At 41.4% G+C, this 18281-nt stretch overlaps 1 protein-coding gene across 1 annotated transcript in view; it reads left to right on the top strand.

Moving 5' to 3' along the window:
• Positions 1–18281, top strand: part of LOC127057265 (potassium voltage-gated channel subfamily KQT member 1-like) — an 816867-nt gene that overhangs the window by 50691 nt on the left and 747895 nt on the right. The window contains 1 exon segment of the mRNA XM_050966175.1: positions 6147–6237. Within this exon segment, the coding sequence (XP_050822132.1) occupies positions 6147–6237 (91 nt within the window).

Here is an 18281-nt window from a genome sequence, read left to right as displayed (position 1 = left end):
AAGGTTTCACCACCTGCATGAGTCCTAAATCACATCCTTTGAGGCTAGTATTAATAGGAAATGCCATGTGATGACTCTCATGGGACTTCCTAAATACTTCCCCACCTTCTGGGGGCATATCCCTGGAAGGGAGTGATGTGATCCATAGTTTGTGACAAAGGAAATGCTGTTCCTCAGATGAAATGATGAGTGGCTGAATTTGTAATAGAAGATTAATATATATTTTATATTGAAATTCATGGAAATAAAAAAAAAAAAAAAAAGCCCAAAGCCCAAATGGCTTTTACTGTAGTTGTGGTGATATTCTCTCAATGAAGATGTTGAGTAGTTGAAAGTCTTGTTCATCCAAACTCTACTCTGGAATTCGTCTCTTCTAGCTGTTAATTAAGGGCTGGACTCTCCAGCTGCTTTGTCAAAATCACATTCACTTTTATTATACTGACAGTTTTAGAGCAAGAAGGCCAGAATGCTTAAACTCTTTTTTGGGGGGATTGACAGGGTCTACACCTTTCCCTGTTCAAGCAGTATTATAGATTCATAGACTTCAAGGTCAGAAGGAACCATTATGATCATCCAGTCCGACCTCCTGCACAATGCAGGCCACAGAATCTCACTCACCCACTCCTGCAGTGTTAGGATGGGTTTAAGCCCAGGCCTTTGGGCAGAAGCTGTGTGAAAAGCATCTATGTATCATAAGTGGCACTTATTACAGCACACACAATGCCCGCACAGCTGAAATATGCCAGGGTCTGACTATTGCTCAGAAACTCACTTACTATTGGGGATCAATCTAATTATCACCCTTTCAAATCTCTACGTGTGGATGATGGTGGTTGAACTTCTCCAGGATAATCTAAATAGCAGTCTTTTTATGTCTTTAGATACATTTTCAGACCCACACAAAGTATTAAGCTAGCTGTTGTCTGAGATAGCACTATCAAGTAAGGACAGTTTGCCTTCAGTCAGGTACTTATGATGCAGTTGATTAGAGGATATTAATGATCCAATCAAGTGGATGGACTGATGATTTTTAGGATTCATTCATTATTTTGGGAGCCTAATTTTCAGTGGCTGTTGAGGACCTATGCCTGAACCCAAGGATATTCCTGTTCAGAGTCCAGTAAGGATCACTTTGTGGCACTCTTCAGTATGCACATGAAATAACTGGAGAATTGGTAATGGCATGGTTTGAACTATCCCTCTACACTTGTGATGAGGAATCTGAGCAAGGTGACTGCATTGTCTTGTTGCGTGCCTCTAAATGCAGTATTAATATCTGAGAAGGAACTGTTTCTTGTGTGATGGGGAAAAGCCTAGAAGATCTGGCCTGTTTGTAGGGTCTGTTTATGGGTAATTTCTCAGGCAGTTGGACAGCATTTATGACTTTGGAGGATACTTTGACTATGAGGTGAATGTAGAAGAGCAAGTTTCAGCATGGGCCAAAAGTGTGTTTCAATATCCTCACAGTTCAGAAATGTAACATTCCCTTCAGGATGTTGAATGGGCCAGGAAGAACCACAAATTTGTTACCTGAGGGCAACACCAACTCTGTCTCATTTAGTACCGCCTTTAAAAACTACTCCTAGATTGTAGCAATTGTGGAACAGAGCAGCATGAGTGATCAAGGGCCTTTGCTTGTAAGTGAGTGGATGTTAGCACTCTCTACATTGCACTTGCTTATGGTTGTGCAGTACGTGAATGTCCTACTCTCACTATTGATATATAAGATCTTAAATAATATAGTCTCAGTCTGCAATTGTCATTGATGGGTGCTAGGCTGTGTGCATTCTGGTTATTTCAGTACATGTATAGTTCTTTGCCAACATTAAATAAGTAATCATTGCACTTCTATGTGTGGTGGATGAGTTTTATATATATCATGTTGGCTGTATGATAGAGAATTAGGGTCAGCTAATAGCAGCTGGCAGAGAGGGAGATTGCAATGAATTTAGTGCTAGCACCAGCCTGGGTGAAGCAAACTGATTTGGGGTCCTCTTAAAAACCTTGGAATCATTGGCTATAAGAACGGCAATACTGAGTCAGACCAAAGGTCCATCTAGCCCAGTATCCTGTCTTGGAACTGTGGTCAGTGCTAGGTGCCCCAGAGGGAATGAACAGAACAGGTAATCAAGTGATCAATCCCCTGTCGCCCACTCCAAGGTTCAGGCAAACAGAAGCTAAGGACACCATCCCAGCCCATCCTGGTTAATAGCCATTGATGGACCTATCCTCCATGAACGTATCTAGTTCTTTTTTGAACTAGGGTTTTCATGATCCACAAAGGCCATCACTGATCTTTAGGAAAAATTGGCGACCAGCTTTCACAGCTAGCAACTAGTTTATATTAGTTTATATTTTCAAGCCTGTCTTTGCAAGAGGAAGAGGGCTAACCATTTCTTGGTTTTATTTTTTTTTTAATGATAGATTTTCGTTTATATTCTTGGTCCCCAAAAATAAAGACCTGTTGCTGAGGGCTTTGTGGAGCCCAAAGACAGTGTTAGGAAGTTTACCCCTTAGAATTCACAGGATAATATTGAGATGATAATAAAAGCAACACTGATTGGTTTTCTAAACACCCATATAGCATTTAAGATATTTTTTGAGTATTGCCAACAAATTTAATGCATTATTTACATCAAGTTTGGATGCTGCTGCATGACAGAATAAGAAATGAGTGTATCAAGACAGAATTGGTGCTTCTAAAGTATACAGCTACTCCTAGGAAAGATTTATTTTTTGAGGTACAGTAAGATTTTATAAAGTAAACTACTCAATATATGTGGGAGAAAGTGAAAACTGGTCACTGAAGCCTTGATCCTGCACAGATTTGCATACAGATATAATTATATGCATGTGAGTAGTCTCATTGACATCAGATGGATTACTGACAGATGTAAAGTTGAGCATATGCATAAGGCTTTCTTGGACCAGTACTTGGAAATAGAAACATAAATCCTATCATGATACTTGGAAATGCTGGCCAATGAATTAAATTCTGCCAGAACTAAACTACTTGTTTAGGTGAACTTATTTGATGTACCATGTGATTTTTTTTTTCTCCATGGCAGGTTGTACAGTATCATGTTTTCAAATTTATTCTGAAATTCCACATTGATTCTACATGTGGTTCATTTTTAAGCACAAGAAAGGCAATTTTACATTTGAATTCTAGATTCTGGTTTATTCCATTATTGGGTTTCTTATGCCTTCCTCTAAGCATCTGGTACTGTCCACTGTAGGGGAAGTGAATACTGAATTAGATGAAACTCGTTTCTGATCCATTACAGCAACTACTGTATTCTTTTAAATAACCTCTGATGCAGAAAAGAGAGAGAGTGCACATCTCCTCATTCAGAACTTTTGATTTTGATGGTTTTTGAAAGGTTCTGTTGGTTGAGGGCTTCAGCATTGGAAAAGGATATTGAGATCCGTTTAGCATTAGGAGCTCTAAGAGCAGTGAAAGTGCTACATGATATTCTGAACTCTTGAGAAAAGTCTAGCACAGGGTGACCAAAATCTCAATGTTAGGAAGCATAAATATTGGGTAGCGCATGTATTAACTATAGGAAATTTTATCTAGTATGTTTTTTAAGTGAGCCTCCTTTGAAGTGTAAAACATTAAGGACAACTTTTTTGAAAACCATTAAATTTAAGAGCCAAATTCTACAGCAGTCCAGTGTATATCCTAGGAAAATAGGATTCTACCGGGTTAAGAGAACAACTAATTTGGGCCTAAATGTTTGTTTCATTGGTATGTTGTGTCAATCATTCCCTCTCTCAGGATCTATATTTATATTTTGAGGAGGCCTGCCTTCTGCAGTTCATCCTGTATCCACTGAAAAGTATTTCAGTAATTCGTTTAGATTGCTGTGACAGTTGGTGAGCTTAGTAGGAGAACAGCTGATCAACTTGAAAGTGTCTGCAGTTGAACTTAGCCAAAAAGCCCTCTGTGACAACAGATATTTGTGGTGTTTAAAACTTTTAAGGAACTTGCAGAGCAGTATTTCCTTATCTCTCTTCCTTGTTCAAAGTAAGAAATGTCAGGATAAAAAATTCACATGAGGACTTGAACTGGTGGCAATTGAACTGGGATGCTGTGGATGAGAGAACCAACTGTACTAGAATATTAATCTGTCCTGCTGGAACACAAATCACAGCTCTGTTTCCTCCCCTCTGAAATTCTGAATCAATATTGGAGAATAGGCAATCCTAAAGTCCCTCCCAGTTTATTTCATTTTGTTTAAAGCCCCACAATGTTATTAAAAGGGACACTTGCAACCAGTTTTGAAGGTCACTGTAGCATATGACCAAGAATTAATATGACTAACACATGCACATTAGGACCATACATGAAACAGAGATTTGAGGCTGTTGGGGTTTTTAAAGCTGTAATCTCCTACATCTCAGTTAAATGATGATTTTCACTTTGCAGATTCTGGTTAATACGGTATTCTTCCTGTAATCTTCTCCCAAGTTATAAGATGCTGGGCACAACTGTTAGCAGCACCACCCGCTGAGCAGCTTGAGCCATGGCGTGGACTTGCCTATGGTAGGGAAAAAATAAGCCTAGTATTTCTTGTCTCGGGAAGCCTTCTAGAAACTATTAAAAGGAAGGAGAGTGTATTGTTTTGCTTTTATAAGGCAAAACATATTTAGCCTGTCACAGTCCAGGAAACTTGATTATGCACTTATGAACAACTCAATGCAAAAATGGCTTAATAAAAAAAAAAACAAGGCTGCAGTCAAGATCACTAAAATGTAGGAAATGCAAACATTAAAGGTACTAGAGCAATATTAATTCTGCTGTGTTCCTCTTCCTATATTTATCATATATATTTAATGACATAAACAATAACTAACTTAGACACTCATTTTGACAAGAAAACCAGGAGTATAACACACTGTTACAACTCAGATGAGTTAATATTGTTAGAACCTTTCTATCTTCATTTGCTGATTTTTGTGCATTTTAAACAGTGCAGCCAACAGAGCTCTGGAGTTACTGGGCTTGCTGTGCCAGGTTCATGATGGAGCTTGTAAGTTCTTTGAACTAATTTGTTCCATAACCCACAGAGGTTGAAGGATGGGGGGAGAGTTTGGCAGGTAGTTATATGTGGGGTTGAGGTTCTGTGGATGGCTTTGGCAGCTGTGGTGAGAGTTTGGATTAGGACCGTTGTCCTAGAATGAAAGGATTTGACAGTTGAAGGAGTCAGTAGGTGTGGATGAATGTTTCTGGGCCACCCAAATGAAAGGAGCAGAATCTCTTTGCTTCTCTGATGTATGTAGGACCAGATGTACAGTTCAGTCCTGCATTTCCCGAGGGGTGGTGAGAAGTGTAGTAAGAATTCATCCTGTGATACCTGTGGTAAAGGCATGAGTTCTCTGTGAAACATTGTTACATTTCTACCAACTGTTCTGCATGTTACCGTTTGTGCAGAGATGGGTGATAAGATACTGCATTTATTGAAGTAATGAGTATTTCATTGATTCTTAAGCATTTAAGTGCACAACATTCTTTTGCATTCTTTCCCCATTTTATATTTTATGATTCTCTAACAAGTTTTTGGAATGGTGTGTATACTTTTTAGAGACATTTTTTTCTCGTGCTTGAACAATAGCTATAGAAATATCACATCATCTCTGCTGGTTTGTATGTATTTTGTAGTGGTTAACTTCATTACTTCAATAATTACTTACAGTCACATTAATTTAACCCTTAACTCTAGTAGAGTGTCTGAACCCATTAGAATTAACTTGCCAATTTGAAAGATTCTCATTGCAGACTAAAAGTAATAGTGTTATTTCACTTAAAACCATTGTAATTGTGTGAAAAGTCTGTTTTGGAAGGAGTTGTTGATGTGAATTTTAGGTATTTAGCTGAAGTCTGTATCAGGTTTTTTTGTTTGTTTGTTTGTTTGTTTTGTTATAGCCACAAGTAATGAAAGTTAAAAAAAAATCGGAAACTCCCTTGGACTTAAGTGGGACTTCTGGATGTCCAGAATACTGAATTCAGCTAAAGCAGAAGAAAAAGATGATTAAATTACATGATACAGAAGCATTTTTTGATGGCTAACATTAGATAAATCAGTATTTGCAGCGTAACATATCTTTGATATGTCATTAAACACTTCCATTTTTTGTTACAGATTTCTACTGGTGCTGATTTGTTTAATTTTCAGTGTACTTTCTACTATAGAATATTATTCAGAATTTGCCACGGGGACCCTTTTCTGGATGGTAAGTGTACTCCTTTTTTGTTAAATATATTTGTTTATTTTGGTGACAAAATGATTGTTGTTCTTTTTGTAAGCTGAAAAACAAGGAAAGGAAATAGAGAAATCTATTGGCAGTCCATTAGCAAGACAAGGGAATTTAAAATACTTGCTGCTGCTTCTTATGGAAAAGTAATATAGAACCTAAGAATGAAATAAAGTTATTTAGAAATTATTCTATAAATCTACAGAAACTGAGTATTCATAGTGTAGCAGTGTTCATTTTTAAAATATTTTTTTAAGTCCAGAAAAAACAAGGATGATCATCTAGTCTGACTTGCATAACCTCAAGCACAAAATTTCATCTAGTGATTCCTCTTTTAAGCCCATAATTTTGAGCTAAAACATATCAAGGTATGCAATGTTTAATGGGGTATCCTACCTCCAGGAAAATACTACTTAGTACATACTTTTTTGCACCTGAAGGTGCAAATTGCTAAATAATTATGATCTTCAGAAATATTTGAGTCTCAGTGGTAAGCTGTCCTTTTCAGATTTTAGGCCAAATAAATTTTGTGCCAGGATTTATAACTGTTACTAATCTACTAATGTCTCAGGCTTTCCTTGGGGAACTTATCAAGCAGCATACTTAGTATTTTGCAAAAGGACATTGTTATATGCATTACTTATCTACAGAGTCCTTGGTCTCACTGTTGTCACTGTCAATAGGGGATGACAATCTTGCTGTGGTGAGGAACATCTGTCCATTTCGAATTGGACTGAAGTCACTAACTCATTTCACAATGGTCACTGAACGACACTCAGATAGTAATAGTGTTCAGTTACTACCAGTCCTAGGCTAGCTTTGAATTACTGATATTCAGATGAGAGGTTACCAAACACCAGACCATACAGCGCCCCTTAGTTTTATAAACACAAGGTGACTAGCATGTGCACAGCAATTACTGCAAAAAGTTGTTACAATATGTATGATTTTGAACAATGTTATTTTTGAAGCTGGTGGGAAGTAAAATGGGGGAAAATGTGTGTATGGGCATTCCAGAGAATGCCCCTTATCACATCACCTAAAGAAAAGTTAATAATGGGAATGTTTGATGAAGTAGCCTTTACTGAAGTGATGTGAATTGCACCATGATAATACATAACATCTAAATCAGTGATTTTCAATCTGTGGTCCCCAGGTCCCTGGGGGTCTGCAGACTATGCCTAAGATTTCCAAAGGGATCTGTATCTTCGTTTGAAAATGTTTAGGGGTCTGCAAATGAAAAAAAGGTTGAAAATCACTGGTGTAAATATATAGCAACTCAGATCATAGAATCGTAGAATATCAGGGTTGGAAGGGACCTCAGGAGGTCATCTAATCCAACCCCTGCTCAAAGCAGGACCAATCCCCAACTGAATCATCCCAGCTAGGGGTTTGTCAAGCCTGGCCTTAAAAACCCCTAAGGAAGGAGATTCCACCACCTCCCTAGGTAACCCATTCCAGTGCGTCACCACCCTCCTAGTGAAATAGTTTTTCCTAATATCCAACCTAGATCTGCTGAGCTCAGTGTGTAACAACATAACAGCTATTTTGATTTTTTTTTAATGGTAATTTCCTAATGTGATGGATTTTTGCTTTACAGCTGGCTTGAGAATCAAAGCTAGGTACTCATTTACTTCACTGGAGCTTAAACTTCATTAGTGCATGCAGCCTTCACATGTGATTGACTAAAACCATCATTAGGTTCGTAGGGTTATTTTTAAGCATTTATCTAATGATAATGCTGTAGCAAATGTTGCTTGGCTTTACTCAGAGTCAAACAAAATGCAGTTTTGTTGGTCATGTGCAAGCCTCTAAAACCCTTATAAATAGATAACTGTAATGGTAAGTTATATTGAGTCAGAACCTGACATAGTGATACTGAGCGATAGTCAGTGTAGACCTCTGTTCTTATACTGGTTACATGTGTGTGTATGTGTGTGTATATAATATTTTTAGTGAATCTAGTGTTTGTTGAAAAACTGCCAGATTAATAGTCCCAGCGACTTCAAGTCCTGTGGGTTCCCTCCCCCCCACAAATGGGTACAGCCTGGGCAGTGACAGTACTAAGACAGTCTCTATGTCAGTCTGTCAAAGTGTTGCAACTCTGAGCTGAAAGGTCCATCTTTCGGGACATGAGTTAAATCCTTAGCTTCCCTGCTTAATTCACCTGACAAAAAGGCTAGTTGTGGTATTGGCTATTTATATGGCTACTTGTGCAGAAGGGTAGCAGATCGCTGTCTTTCTAAAGATGAGACCGCATACTATAGCTAACACTGGAGAAGATTCATTTAACTGTAACTTGTGGAAGGTTGTGTTGTGCTCTACATTGACAGTGAGCTAAATGATGATAGAGCATGCTTTTGTTGTCTTCCTGTTCAAGGTCTGCATGTAGTTCTCCTGACATAGCCCTTACTAAGTTGTAATCTAAGGCCATGGCTACACTCACACTTTACAGAGCTGCAATTTTCGCGCTCAGGGGTGTGAAAAAACACCCCCTGAGCGCTGCAAGATACAGCGCTGTAAAGCGTCAGTATAATCAGGGCGGCAGCGCTGGGAGCACAGCTCCCAGCGCTGCACGCTACACCCGTAAGGGATGTGGTGTACATGCAGCGCTGGGAGAGCTCTCTCCCAGCGCTGCCGCTCTGACTACACTCACACTTCAAAGCGTTGCCGTGGCAGCGCTCCCGCAGCGCTGCCGGGGCAGCGCTTTGAAATTCCAAATGTAGCCATACCCTAACTTCAAAGTTGTAACACTTACCATTTCCAAGGGTATGGCTACACTTGGAGATGTGCAGCGCTGGGAGTTACAGCTGTGTTTGTACAGCTGTGTAGGGAAAGTGCTGCAGTGTGGCCACACTGACAGATACCAGCGCTGCCGTGTGGCCACATTTGCAGCGCTGTTGGGAGTGGTGCATTGTGGACAGCTATCCCAGCGTTCAAGTGGCTGCAACGTGCTTTTCAAAAGAGTGGGGTGGGGTAGTGTGTGACAGGGAGCTTGGGGAAGACAGAGAGAGTGCATTTTTGGAGCTGACACTGTTCTCAGCTCCCTGCCTTGCAAGTTCTAAGGACTGGAAGATACACAGTGCCTACCTTCAATCATTCTGACCTTTCCCCCACCTGTCTCTTATTCACTAAATGCAAATTATGCATTCCTAAATAGTCTTTAGACCATATAAGCAGCTGCTCAACACGGACTCCCCTCTCTCCTCAAGCAAACAGCTGTGAACATTCCAAAGCAATTCCCCTGCCTCTGCTCGCTCGCTCGCTGGAGCAAAGAGCAGCTGTGTTTGTTTTTTAGCTAAGTAGCTACGGGGAGATCGGAGTTCAGCCATTCCGGTTTGTTGTGGACAGGAATTCTGGGATTCCTCCTAATACCCTGGAGGCCAATAACAGCGCTGTTGGTGGCTACACTTGATGACCAGCGCTGCATCGCTGGAATCGTTACACCCCAAGCCAAACAGGTGTACAGCCAGCGCTGCAACCAGGGAGTTGCAGTGCTGGGCGTGCTTTGCAAGTGTGGACACAGAGTGAGTTGCAGCGCTGTAACCCCATCACCAGCGCTGCAACTCTCCAGTGTAGCCATGCCCCAAGTTGGTGACACCTGACAATGGGAATTCTATACAACATGCATTCAGACCTTCCTTTTGAGGGGTTAAGGTGATGGCCGAAATTCAACATCATTATTCTTAATGGAATTTTACCAGGAACAAATTTGGCCCATTATGCGTAGCACTTAGTGCTTATGCATTAATGGATATTTTAACATTATCCCTGCCTTTCTGAAGCTTATAAAAAGAATAGTAAAAACCCATTAGGCTATAAAACTCATCATTCTGTTCTCTTGATGTGAGAAATCCATTGAGAATAAAGCAAATTGTGTGCATGTGTCAAGGGGAGAATACAATAGTACTACAACTTTTAAAAGGAAAGTTTTTGTGAAGGGGGTCTAAAGAGGTATCTGAGAGGCACTAAAATTGTCAGAGGTTTCAAATAAAAGCAGCTGAAACAATTTGAACCTGATTCTAGGGGGAAATAATGTTCCTGTGCTTATGACACTTGTGTCAAATTGCTCTTAAAGCAAGTCTTCAAAGTTGAATGTAAAGTTATATCCTCAAAGATGATGGGGATATATCAGAAAAAACCTGTTGCTGAGTTTTAAATCATTTCATCACTCAAGTTGAGTGGCACGGCTCACAGAATGTAGCAATAGCTCTACTTGTGGTGTCTGCTTGGGCTTGGAGTGAATTTCTGCTCTCAGGCAGTCAGGAAAAGACAGGCACATGCCATAATTTTCAGTCTGATTAACAATGTATTAACTTCACTTCTGTGGTTTTGAGGCTGGTGAGATTGCTTGTCTTGAGCTTCCATTTGCTGCCAGCTGAGGGAGATGTGCCCTCTCTTTTAAAAGGAGCTCTTTTCCAAACAACAAATATGATGCATATTTATGTCACTTAGCTCTTATGAACTTGTTGCCAGCTTCTCTGCTTGATGAGATAATTTAGTTGGTGGTCATGCTTTTCAAGATAAATTGTAGGACATTAGCTTTTGATTCTTTGCCCTACTCTGGCTATTTAGCAAGCCAGAACACAAGGGCAGTGACATCAGAACAATTTAATGTTCTTGGTGAACAAAAAGAGTATGTAGAATTCATGAGTGGAGTTCAAAAAGAGTTAAAGGATCAGGTGTTTTTTAGATCAGTATCCAGTTGCTTGTCCAAATTCTCTGGACCTCTTGAGCCTAAGAAATCAGGCTGGAAAACTCACAGGAGCAGTGTTTTTGGTGTAATTTCTATTTAATTTTTGTTTTGGGTCAGGCCTGGTACACATGATGGCGTATATTACATACGGAGATAAGGAAACAGATCAATGGAGCCAGACGTGTACCCAGAAGCTTCCTACTGCAAGACAAACCCAAGAAAGAAACCAACAGGACTCCACTGGCCATCACATACAGTCCCCAGCTAAAACCTCTCCAACGCATCATCAGGGACCTACAACCCATCCTGGACAATGATCCCACACTTTCACAGGTCTTGGGTGGCAGGCCAGTCCTTGCCCACAGGCAACCTGCCAACCTGAAACATATTCTCACCAGTAACTGCACACCGCACCATAGTAACTCTAGCTCAGGAACCAATCCATGCAACAAACCTCGATGCCAACTCTGCCCACATATCTACACCAGCGACACCATCACAGGACCTAACCAGATCAGCCACACCATCACCGGTTCATTCACCTGCTCGTCCACCAATGTAATATACGCCATCATATGCCAGCAATGCCCCTCTGCTATGTACATTGGCCAAACTGGACAGTCGCTACGGAAAAGGATAAATGGACACAAATCAGATATTAGGAATGGCAATATACAAAAACCTGTAGGAGAACACTTCAACCTCCCTGGCCACACTATAGCAGACCTTAAGGTGGCCATCCTGCACCAAAAAATCTTCAGGACCAGACTTCAAAGAGAAACTGCTGAGCTTCAGTTCATCTGCAAATTTGACACCATCAGCTCAGGATTAAACAAAGACTGTGAATGGCTTGCCAGTTACAGAACCAGTTTCTCCTCCCTTGGTTTTCACACCTCAACTGCTAGAACAGGGCCTCATCCTCCCTGATTGAACTACCTCATTATCTCTAGCTTGCCTGCATATATATACCTGCCCCTGGAAATTTCCACTACATGCATCTGACGAAGTGGGTATTCACCCACGAAAGCTCATGCTCCAAAACGTCTGTTAGTCTATAAGGTGCCACAGGACTCTTTGCTGCTTTTACAGATCCAGACTAACACGGCTACCCCTCTGATACTTGACACCATGCAAGGCACTGCATTTAGCCGTATGGAGTGGAAATCCATCAACCTCATGAAGAAACTTGCACAAATACAGACAGATATCATCTTCCTTTCCAAATGCAAATGGATGGGCATCATACCAAATGGACTAAAGGTAAAAAATCCACTGCTATCTACATACTACACAGACCACAGTGAGAGGGTATGACATTCTCTATCAAAGAAACTGAGGAACCACCAGATCAGCATCCTATACAGCAAACAGGAAAACATCAAAAAAGAGCTCTCCAACCTGGAGACTTTCATTAATAACCAAACTTCCATACAAACGGACTTCACTAAAATAAGACAGGAGATCTACATTACTCACTTCACCTCTCTACAAAGGAAAAAGGACTGTAAGCTGTCTAAACTCCTACCTGCCTCATGGGGCCACAACCGTGGTACCCCCAACCCACCTAGCAATATCGTCAATCTATCCAACTACACACTCAGCCCAGAAGAAAAGTCTGTCCTATCTCAGGGACTCTCTTTCTGCCCTGCCACCCCCACCAACATGATACAGTTCTGCGGCGATCTGGAAGCCTACTTCCGCGGTCTCCGACTCAAAGAATACTTTCAGGACAACACTGAACTGCGCACTGATACACAGGTACCCTCCCACCAACAGCACAAGAAGAAGAACTCCACATGGACTCCTCCTGAGGGTCGAAATGACAGTCTGGAGCTCTACATTGAATACTTCCACTGACGTGCACAGGCAGAAATTGTGGAAGAACAACATCGCTTGCCTCACAACCTAAGTCGTGCAGAACGCAATGCCATCCACAGCCTCAGAAACCACCCTGACATTATCATCAAAGAGGCTGATAAAGGAGGTGCTGTTGTCATCATGAACAGGTCTGACTACCAAAAGGAGGCTGCCAGACAACTCTCCAACACCAAATTCTACAGGCCACTTCCCTCTGAACCCACTGAGGAATACACTAAGAAACTGCAACATCTACTCAGGACACTCCCTACACTAACACCGGAACAAATCAACATACCCTTAGAGCCCCGACCAGGGTTATTCTATCTACTACCCAAGATCCACAAACCCGGAAATCCTGGACGCCCCATCATCTCGGGCATTGGCACTCTCTCTGAAGGACTGTCTGGATATGTGGACTCTCTACTCAGACCCTATGCCACCAGCACTTTCAGCTATCTCCGTGGCACCACTGATTTCCTGAGAAAACTACAATGCATTGGTGACCTTCCAGAAAACACCATCCTAGCCACCATGGATGTAGAGGCTCTCTGCACGAACATCCCACACACAGATGGAATACAAGCTGTCAGGAACAGTATCCCTGATGATGGTACAGCACAAGTGGCTGCTGAGCTCTGTGCCTTTATCCTCACACACAACTATTTCAAATTTGATGACAATATATATCTCCAGATCAGTGGCACAGCTATGGGCACCCGCATGGCCCCACAATATGCCAATGTTTTTATGGCTGACCTGGAACAACGCTTCCTCAGCTCTCGTCCACTCATGCCCCTTCTCTACCTACGCTACATTGATGACATCTTCATCATCTGGACCCATGGGAAAGAGTCTCTGGAAAAATTCCACCATGATTTCAACAGCTTCCACCCCACCATCAACCTCAGCCTGGACCAATCTACACGGGAGGTTCACTTCCTAGACACCTTGGTGCAAATAAGTGATGGTCACATTACCACCACCCTATGCTGAAAACCTACCGACCGCTATGCCTACCTTCATGCCTCCAGCTTCCATTCCGGGCACATCACACGATCCATTGTCTACAGCCAAGCACTGAGGTACAACCGCATCTGCTCTAACCCCTCAGACAGAGACCAACACCTACAAAATCTCCACCAAGCATTCTCAAAACTACAGTACCCGCATGCGGAAATAAGGAAACAGATCAACAGAGCCACACGTGAACCCAGAAGCCTCCTACTGCAAGACAAACCCAAGAAAGAAACCAACAGGACTCCACTGGCCATCACATATAGTCCCTACCTAAAACCTCTCCAACGCATCATCAGATATCTACAACCCATCCTGGACAATGATCCCACACTTTCACAGGTCTTGGGTGGCAGGCCAGTCCTTGCCCACAGGCAACCTGCCAACCTGAAACATATTCTCACCAGTAACTGCACACCGCACCATAGTAACTCTAGCTCAGGAACCAATCCATGCAACAAACCTCGATGCCAACTCTGCCCACATATCTACACCAGTGACACCATCACAGGACCTAACCAGATCAGCCACACCATCACCGGTTCATTCACCTGCTCGTCCACCAATGTAATATACACCATCATATGCCAGCAATGCCCCTCTGCTATGTACATCGGCCAAACTGGACAGTCGCTACGGAAAAGGATAAATGGACACAGATCAGATATTAGGAATGGCAATATACAAAAACCTGTAGGAGAACACTTCAACCTCCCCGGCCACACTATAGCAGACCTTAAGGTGGCCATCCTGCACCAAAAAAACTTCAGGACCAGACTTCAAAGAGAAGCTGCTGAGCTTCAGTTCATCTGCAAATTTGACACCATCAGCTCAGGATTAAACAAAGACTGTGAATGGCTTGCCAGTTACAGAACCAGTTTCTCCTCCCTTGGTTTTCACACCTCAACTGCTAGAACAGGGCCTCATCCTCCCTGATTGAACTACCTCATTATCTCTAGCTTGCCTGCATATATATACCTGCCCCTGGAAATTTCCACTACATGCATCTGACGAAGTGGGTATTCACCCACGAAAGCTCATGCTCCAAAATGTCTGTTAGTCTATAAGGTGCCACAGGACTCTTTGCTGCTTTTACAGATCCTGACTAACACGGTTACCCCTCTGATACTTGTCAAATGAAAAGAAGTCCCATTCAGTTACATAATGTAATGTAATGTCGGACACCAAAAATTCAATCCTGTTCTTAAAAAAGGTAAATTTTATTAGAAACAAAAGGGAAGAAAATACATCTGGAACTTAGGCTTTTGCTAGATTTTAAAAGAGCAATTCCAAAAATTAAGCACTCAAAATAGCTTTCTTGGGGGTTCATCTTAAAAAGTGACAAGCAAACAAAAGCATCTGGGGGTTAGCACAGAGGAGATCCACAAGCCTTAAAAAATAAACAGAAATAAACCTAATTGCATCTTCCTAAGCATGCCCTGTTCAATGATTTTTTTCTAGGTATGGAAGATGAATTTTTATACCTGGTTTAAGCCTGACACAGCATTCTCCGGAGAACAACAGACAAAGGGAAAGTTTTTTTTCCCATTTTAAAAAGTTCTAGCCCTCCCATTGGCTCTTTTGGTCAAGTGCCCAGTCCTTTTCTTTTACGTGTGGACTTGTTAACCCTTTACAGGTAAAGGTGTCCCTACCTTCTGTTTGCCTGAAGCTGGGAATGGGCGACAGGGGATGGATCACTTGATTACCTGTTCTGTTCATTCTCTCTGGGGCACCTGCTATTGGCCACTGTTGGAAGACAAGATACTGGGCTAGATGGACCTTTGGTCTATCCCAGTATGGCCATTTTTATGTTCACAGGGATCAGATATGTTAAGGAAGAAGGCATCATTTTTACATTGTGACTTTTCTGGGTAGAGTCACTTTTTTAATGAATACTTTTCACTTGAGATATTGCTGTATCAAGGATTCCAAATATTCTATTATACTTACAGTTCTATAGACCTAAACCACTTGCTGACTTTCAAAAGCACCCTGCTTTGGTCCAATAATGTTCCTGTTGATGTCAATAGGAATTTTACCATAGACGTCACTAACAGTAGAGATGAGCCAACAGGTGAATGCGTTTGAAAATCCGACTCTGGAATATAGGATATATAGGAATATATAAGAGAACGGACAATAAGGGTGAGTTGGGAAGATGAGAGAAGAACAGGTCTCTAGAAATAAGCACAGTAGTTCCTATTTCTGGTTGGTTTGTCTTGCTTTTGTTGTGTCCCTGAGTTGATGATATTTTGCATGATAAATCAACTTCTGTCTTCATTATGACAGTTACAGTGCACCACAACAGGATGATGACATGTACAGCAATGTAAAAAGTGCAAGATTGCAAATGTAATGCAATATGGTAACGTCTCAGAACATTGTCCCTTTGGCTACACTTTGCCCTGCATGTCCTCAGGCCCTACAAGTATTTATAGTTATAGATGGTTCTGAACTAAACACCTCATATCCCCTTAGACCTCAGGCTTTGGGAAAGTTCATCTTTGAATCCAAACTTTGTAGCTGAGACTGACCTCAGGTGCTGCTAGGAATGGCCACAGAGTCATTCTTATATTAGCAGAACTGTCTCATAAGAAATCTGAGAGTAACATAGATCTCAAATGTTTAATAGTTCCATGCTGGAAAATGGTAAGTGATGGGGTTTCCTGCTTTGCTTCTGTTCATCTCTTTAGTTAATCACCTGGCTGGAGAAAACCTGAAATAAAATCTTATGAAAATTTGAGCCCAGCTAATGAAACACAGAGAATAAGGATAATAATTCACAGTCTCAAGTCAGACACATTCTTCCCTGTATGGACCTTGGTTCTCTAGTCTTTGCCCTTTCCTCTGCTCTTGGACTTTGTAGGCTAGCCCTCTTCCTGCAAGGGGTCCCAGTGCCTCCTCCCTCTTCCTCTCCTGGTAGCTATGCAAGATGGCTACCACTGTCTGTTTAGGGCTGCTGCCAAGAGGGGATGGGGAGCACTGGGAAAAGCCTACCCTCAAAAGCCAGAAGAAGAACCTCACCGCTAACCAAAAAGTGGCGTGGGAAAACTGATGATGGATTGATGCAAAAGTAAAGGGAAAGCTTCCCCTTGCCTACAGAACCAAGTGTAAGGTCCCTGGCCTCAGATTCAAGGTTCTGTCTCTTCTTGCACTTGTATCATCATATCCCACCTTACCCCAAATGAATTACCTCAGCTAGTTATGCTAGTCTTATTAGTCCTTTTCCTGCTCTTCTCTTCATCCCTTCATGATGCCTCCTATGGCTGGGATAATCTCTTTGTCCATTTCCTTTTGTTAATTCAGATCTCTTCCACTTCTTGCATGAGGTTCATGAATACTAACCCCTGACAGCATTATGCCTTCACGGTGAGAAAAATGTTCTAAATGATTACTATTATTTTAATGTCACTCACTCACTGTGTGCGTGTGCACATTTTTTTTAAATTAAAAACTCTTCAGGGTTTGGCCTTTGACTTATCTTATTCTCCAAGTATGCTGTTGGCACCTAACAAAAAATAAGAGGGAAGCATTAGGAGTGTCTGGGTAAATGCTGGGTTAGGGAAGGAACAACGTGAATGCTAGGGGAGGATGATAATGAATGAGTATGTGAGGGTTAAATGTGGACAGAGAAATTGAGCTGGAGGTGAGAACACTGAGCATCTCACAAGGTAAGTCTGTTAGAGTAGAAACAGTAGTTTGGCTCCAGAGGATGTTTACAATAACGTGAATTATTAAAACACACACAGAGAAGCAAGTGTGGTGGAAAGGTTTTATGGCTTATCTCAAGCTAGGATGCCTACAACAAAAGAAATTTTTGACTGCTAGTCAGACACTGGCAGTGTGACCTTCTGTATATTGCCTAGCAAACGTGTGTCAGTACTGTTCTGGACAGACAACCTATAGGGATGAAAGCATATGTAAGGGTATGTCTATACTGGAATCAAAGGTGTGACTGTAGCTCAGGTAGGCACACCCGCACTAGCGTTAATCTAGATAGCTCACTAAAAATATAATGAGGATGCAGCAGCAAGAGCTTAAGTGTTGGCTGCACAAGCCTGCCCCGAATGGTGTGTGTACATATGCGTGTTCCTAGTCCACACCACTTCTTCATAACTGCTATTTTTAGTGTGATTGCTAAATTAAAGCTAGTGCAGGTATGTTTATATGAGCTGCACATCACACTTACATCTGCAGTGTAGACACAACCTAAGTATCTGTAGAGGTAATTCTTTGATATGGATACTAGTCTCATTGGGCTTTGGATGAAGACCAACAAATTCTCTTCACTTCTTTGAAAAAAAAAAACCTTTATTGTGGAGGCTGGAATACACATCTGAATTTGAGCTGGTCTAATGTCCACATTAATTTTACTTAACATTTTAATAAACACGTAGACGTTTTTCTCCCACTTTAAGTATTTTTATTTTTTTGATTAGTGGTTCTACTGGCA

This window comes from Gopherus flavomarginatus, chromosome 1 (genome assembly GCF_025201925.1).
Source record: "Gopherus flavomarginatus isolate rGopFla2 chromosome 1, rGopFla2.mat.asm, whole genome shotgun sequence".
Taxonomy (NCBI): domain Eukaryota; kingdom Metazoa; phylum Chordata; order Testudines; family Testudinidae; genus Gopherus; species Gopherus flavomarginatus.
Note: the sequence above shows the minus strand (reverse complement) of the source record. Positions and strands in the feature narration are given on the sequence as shown.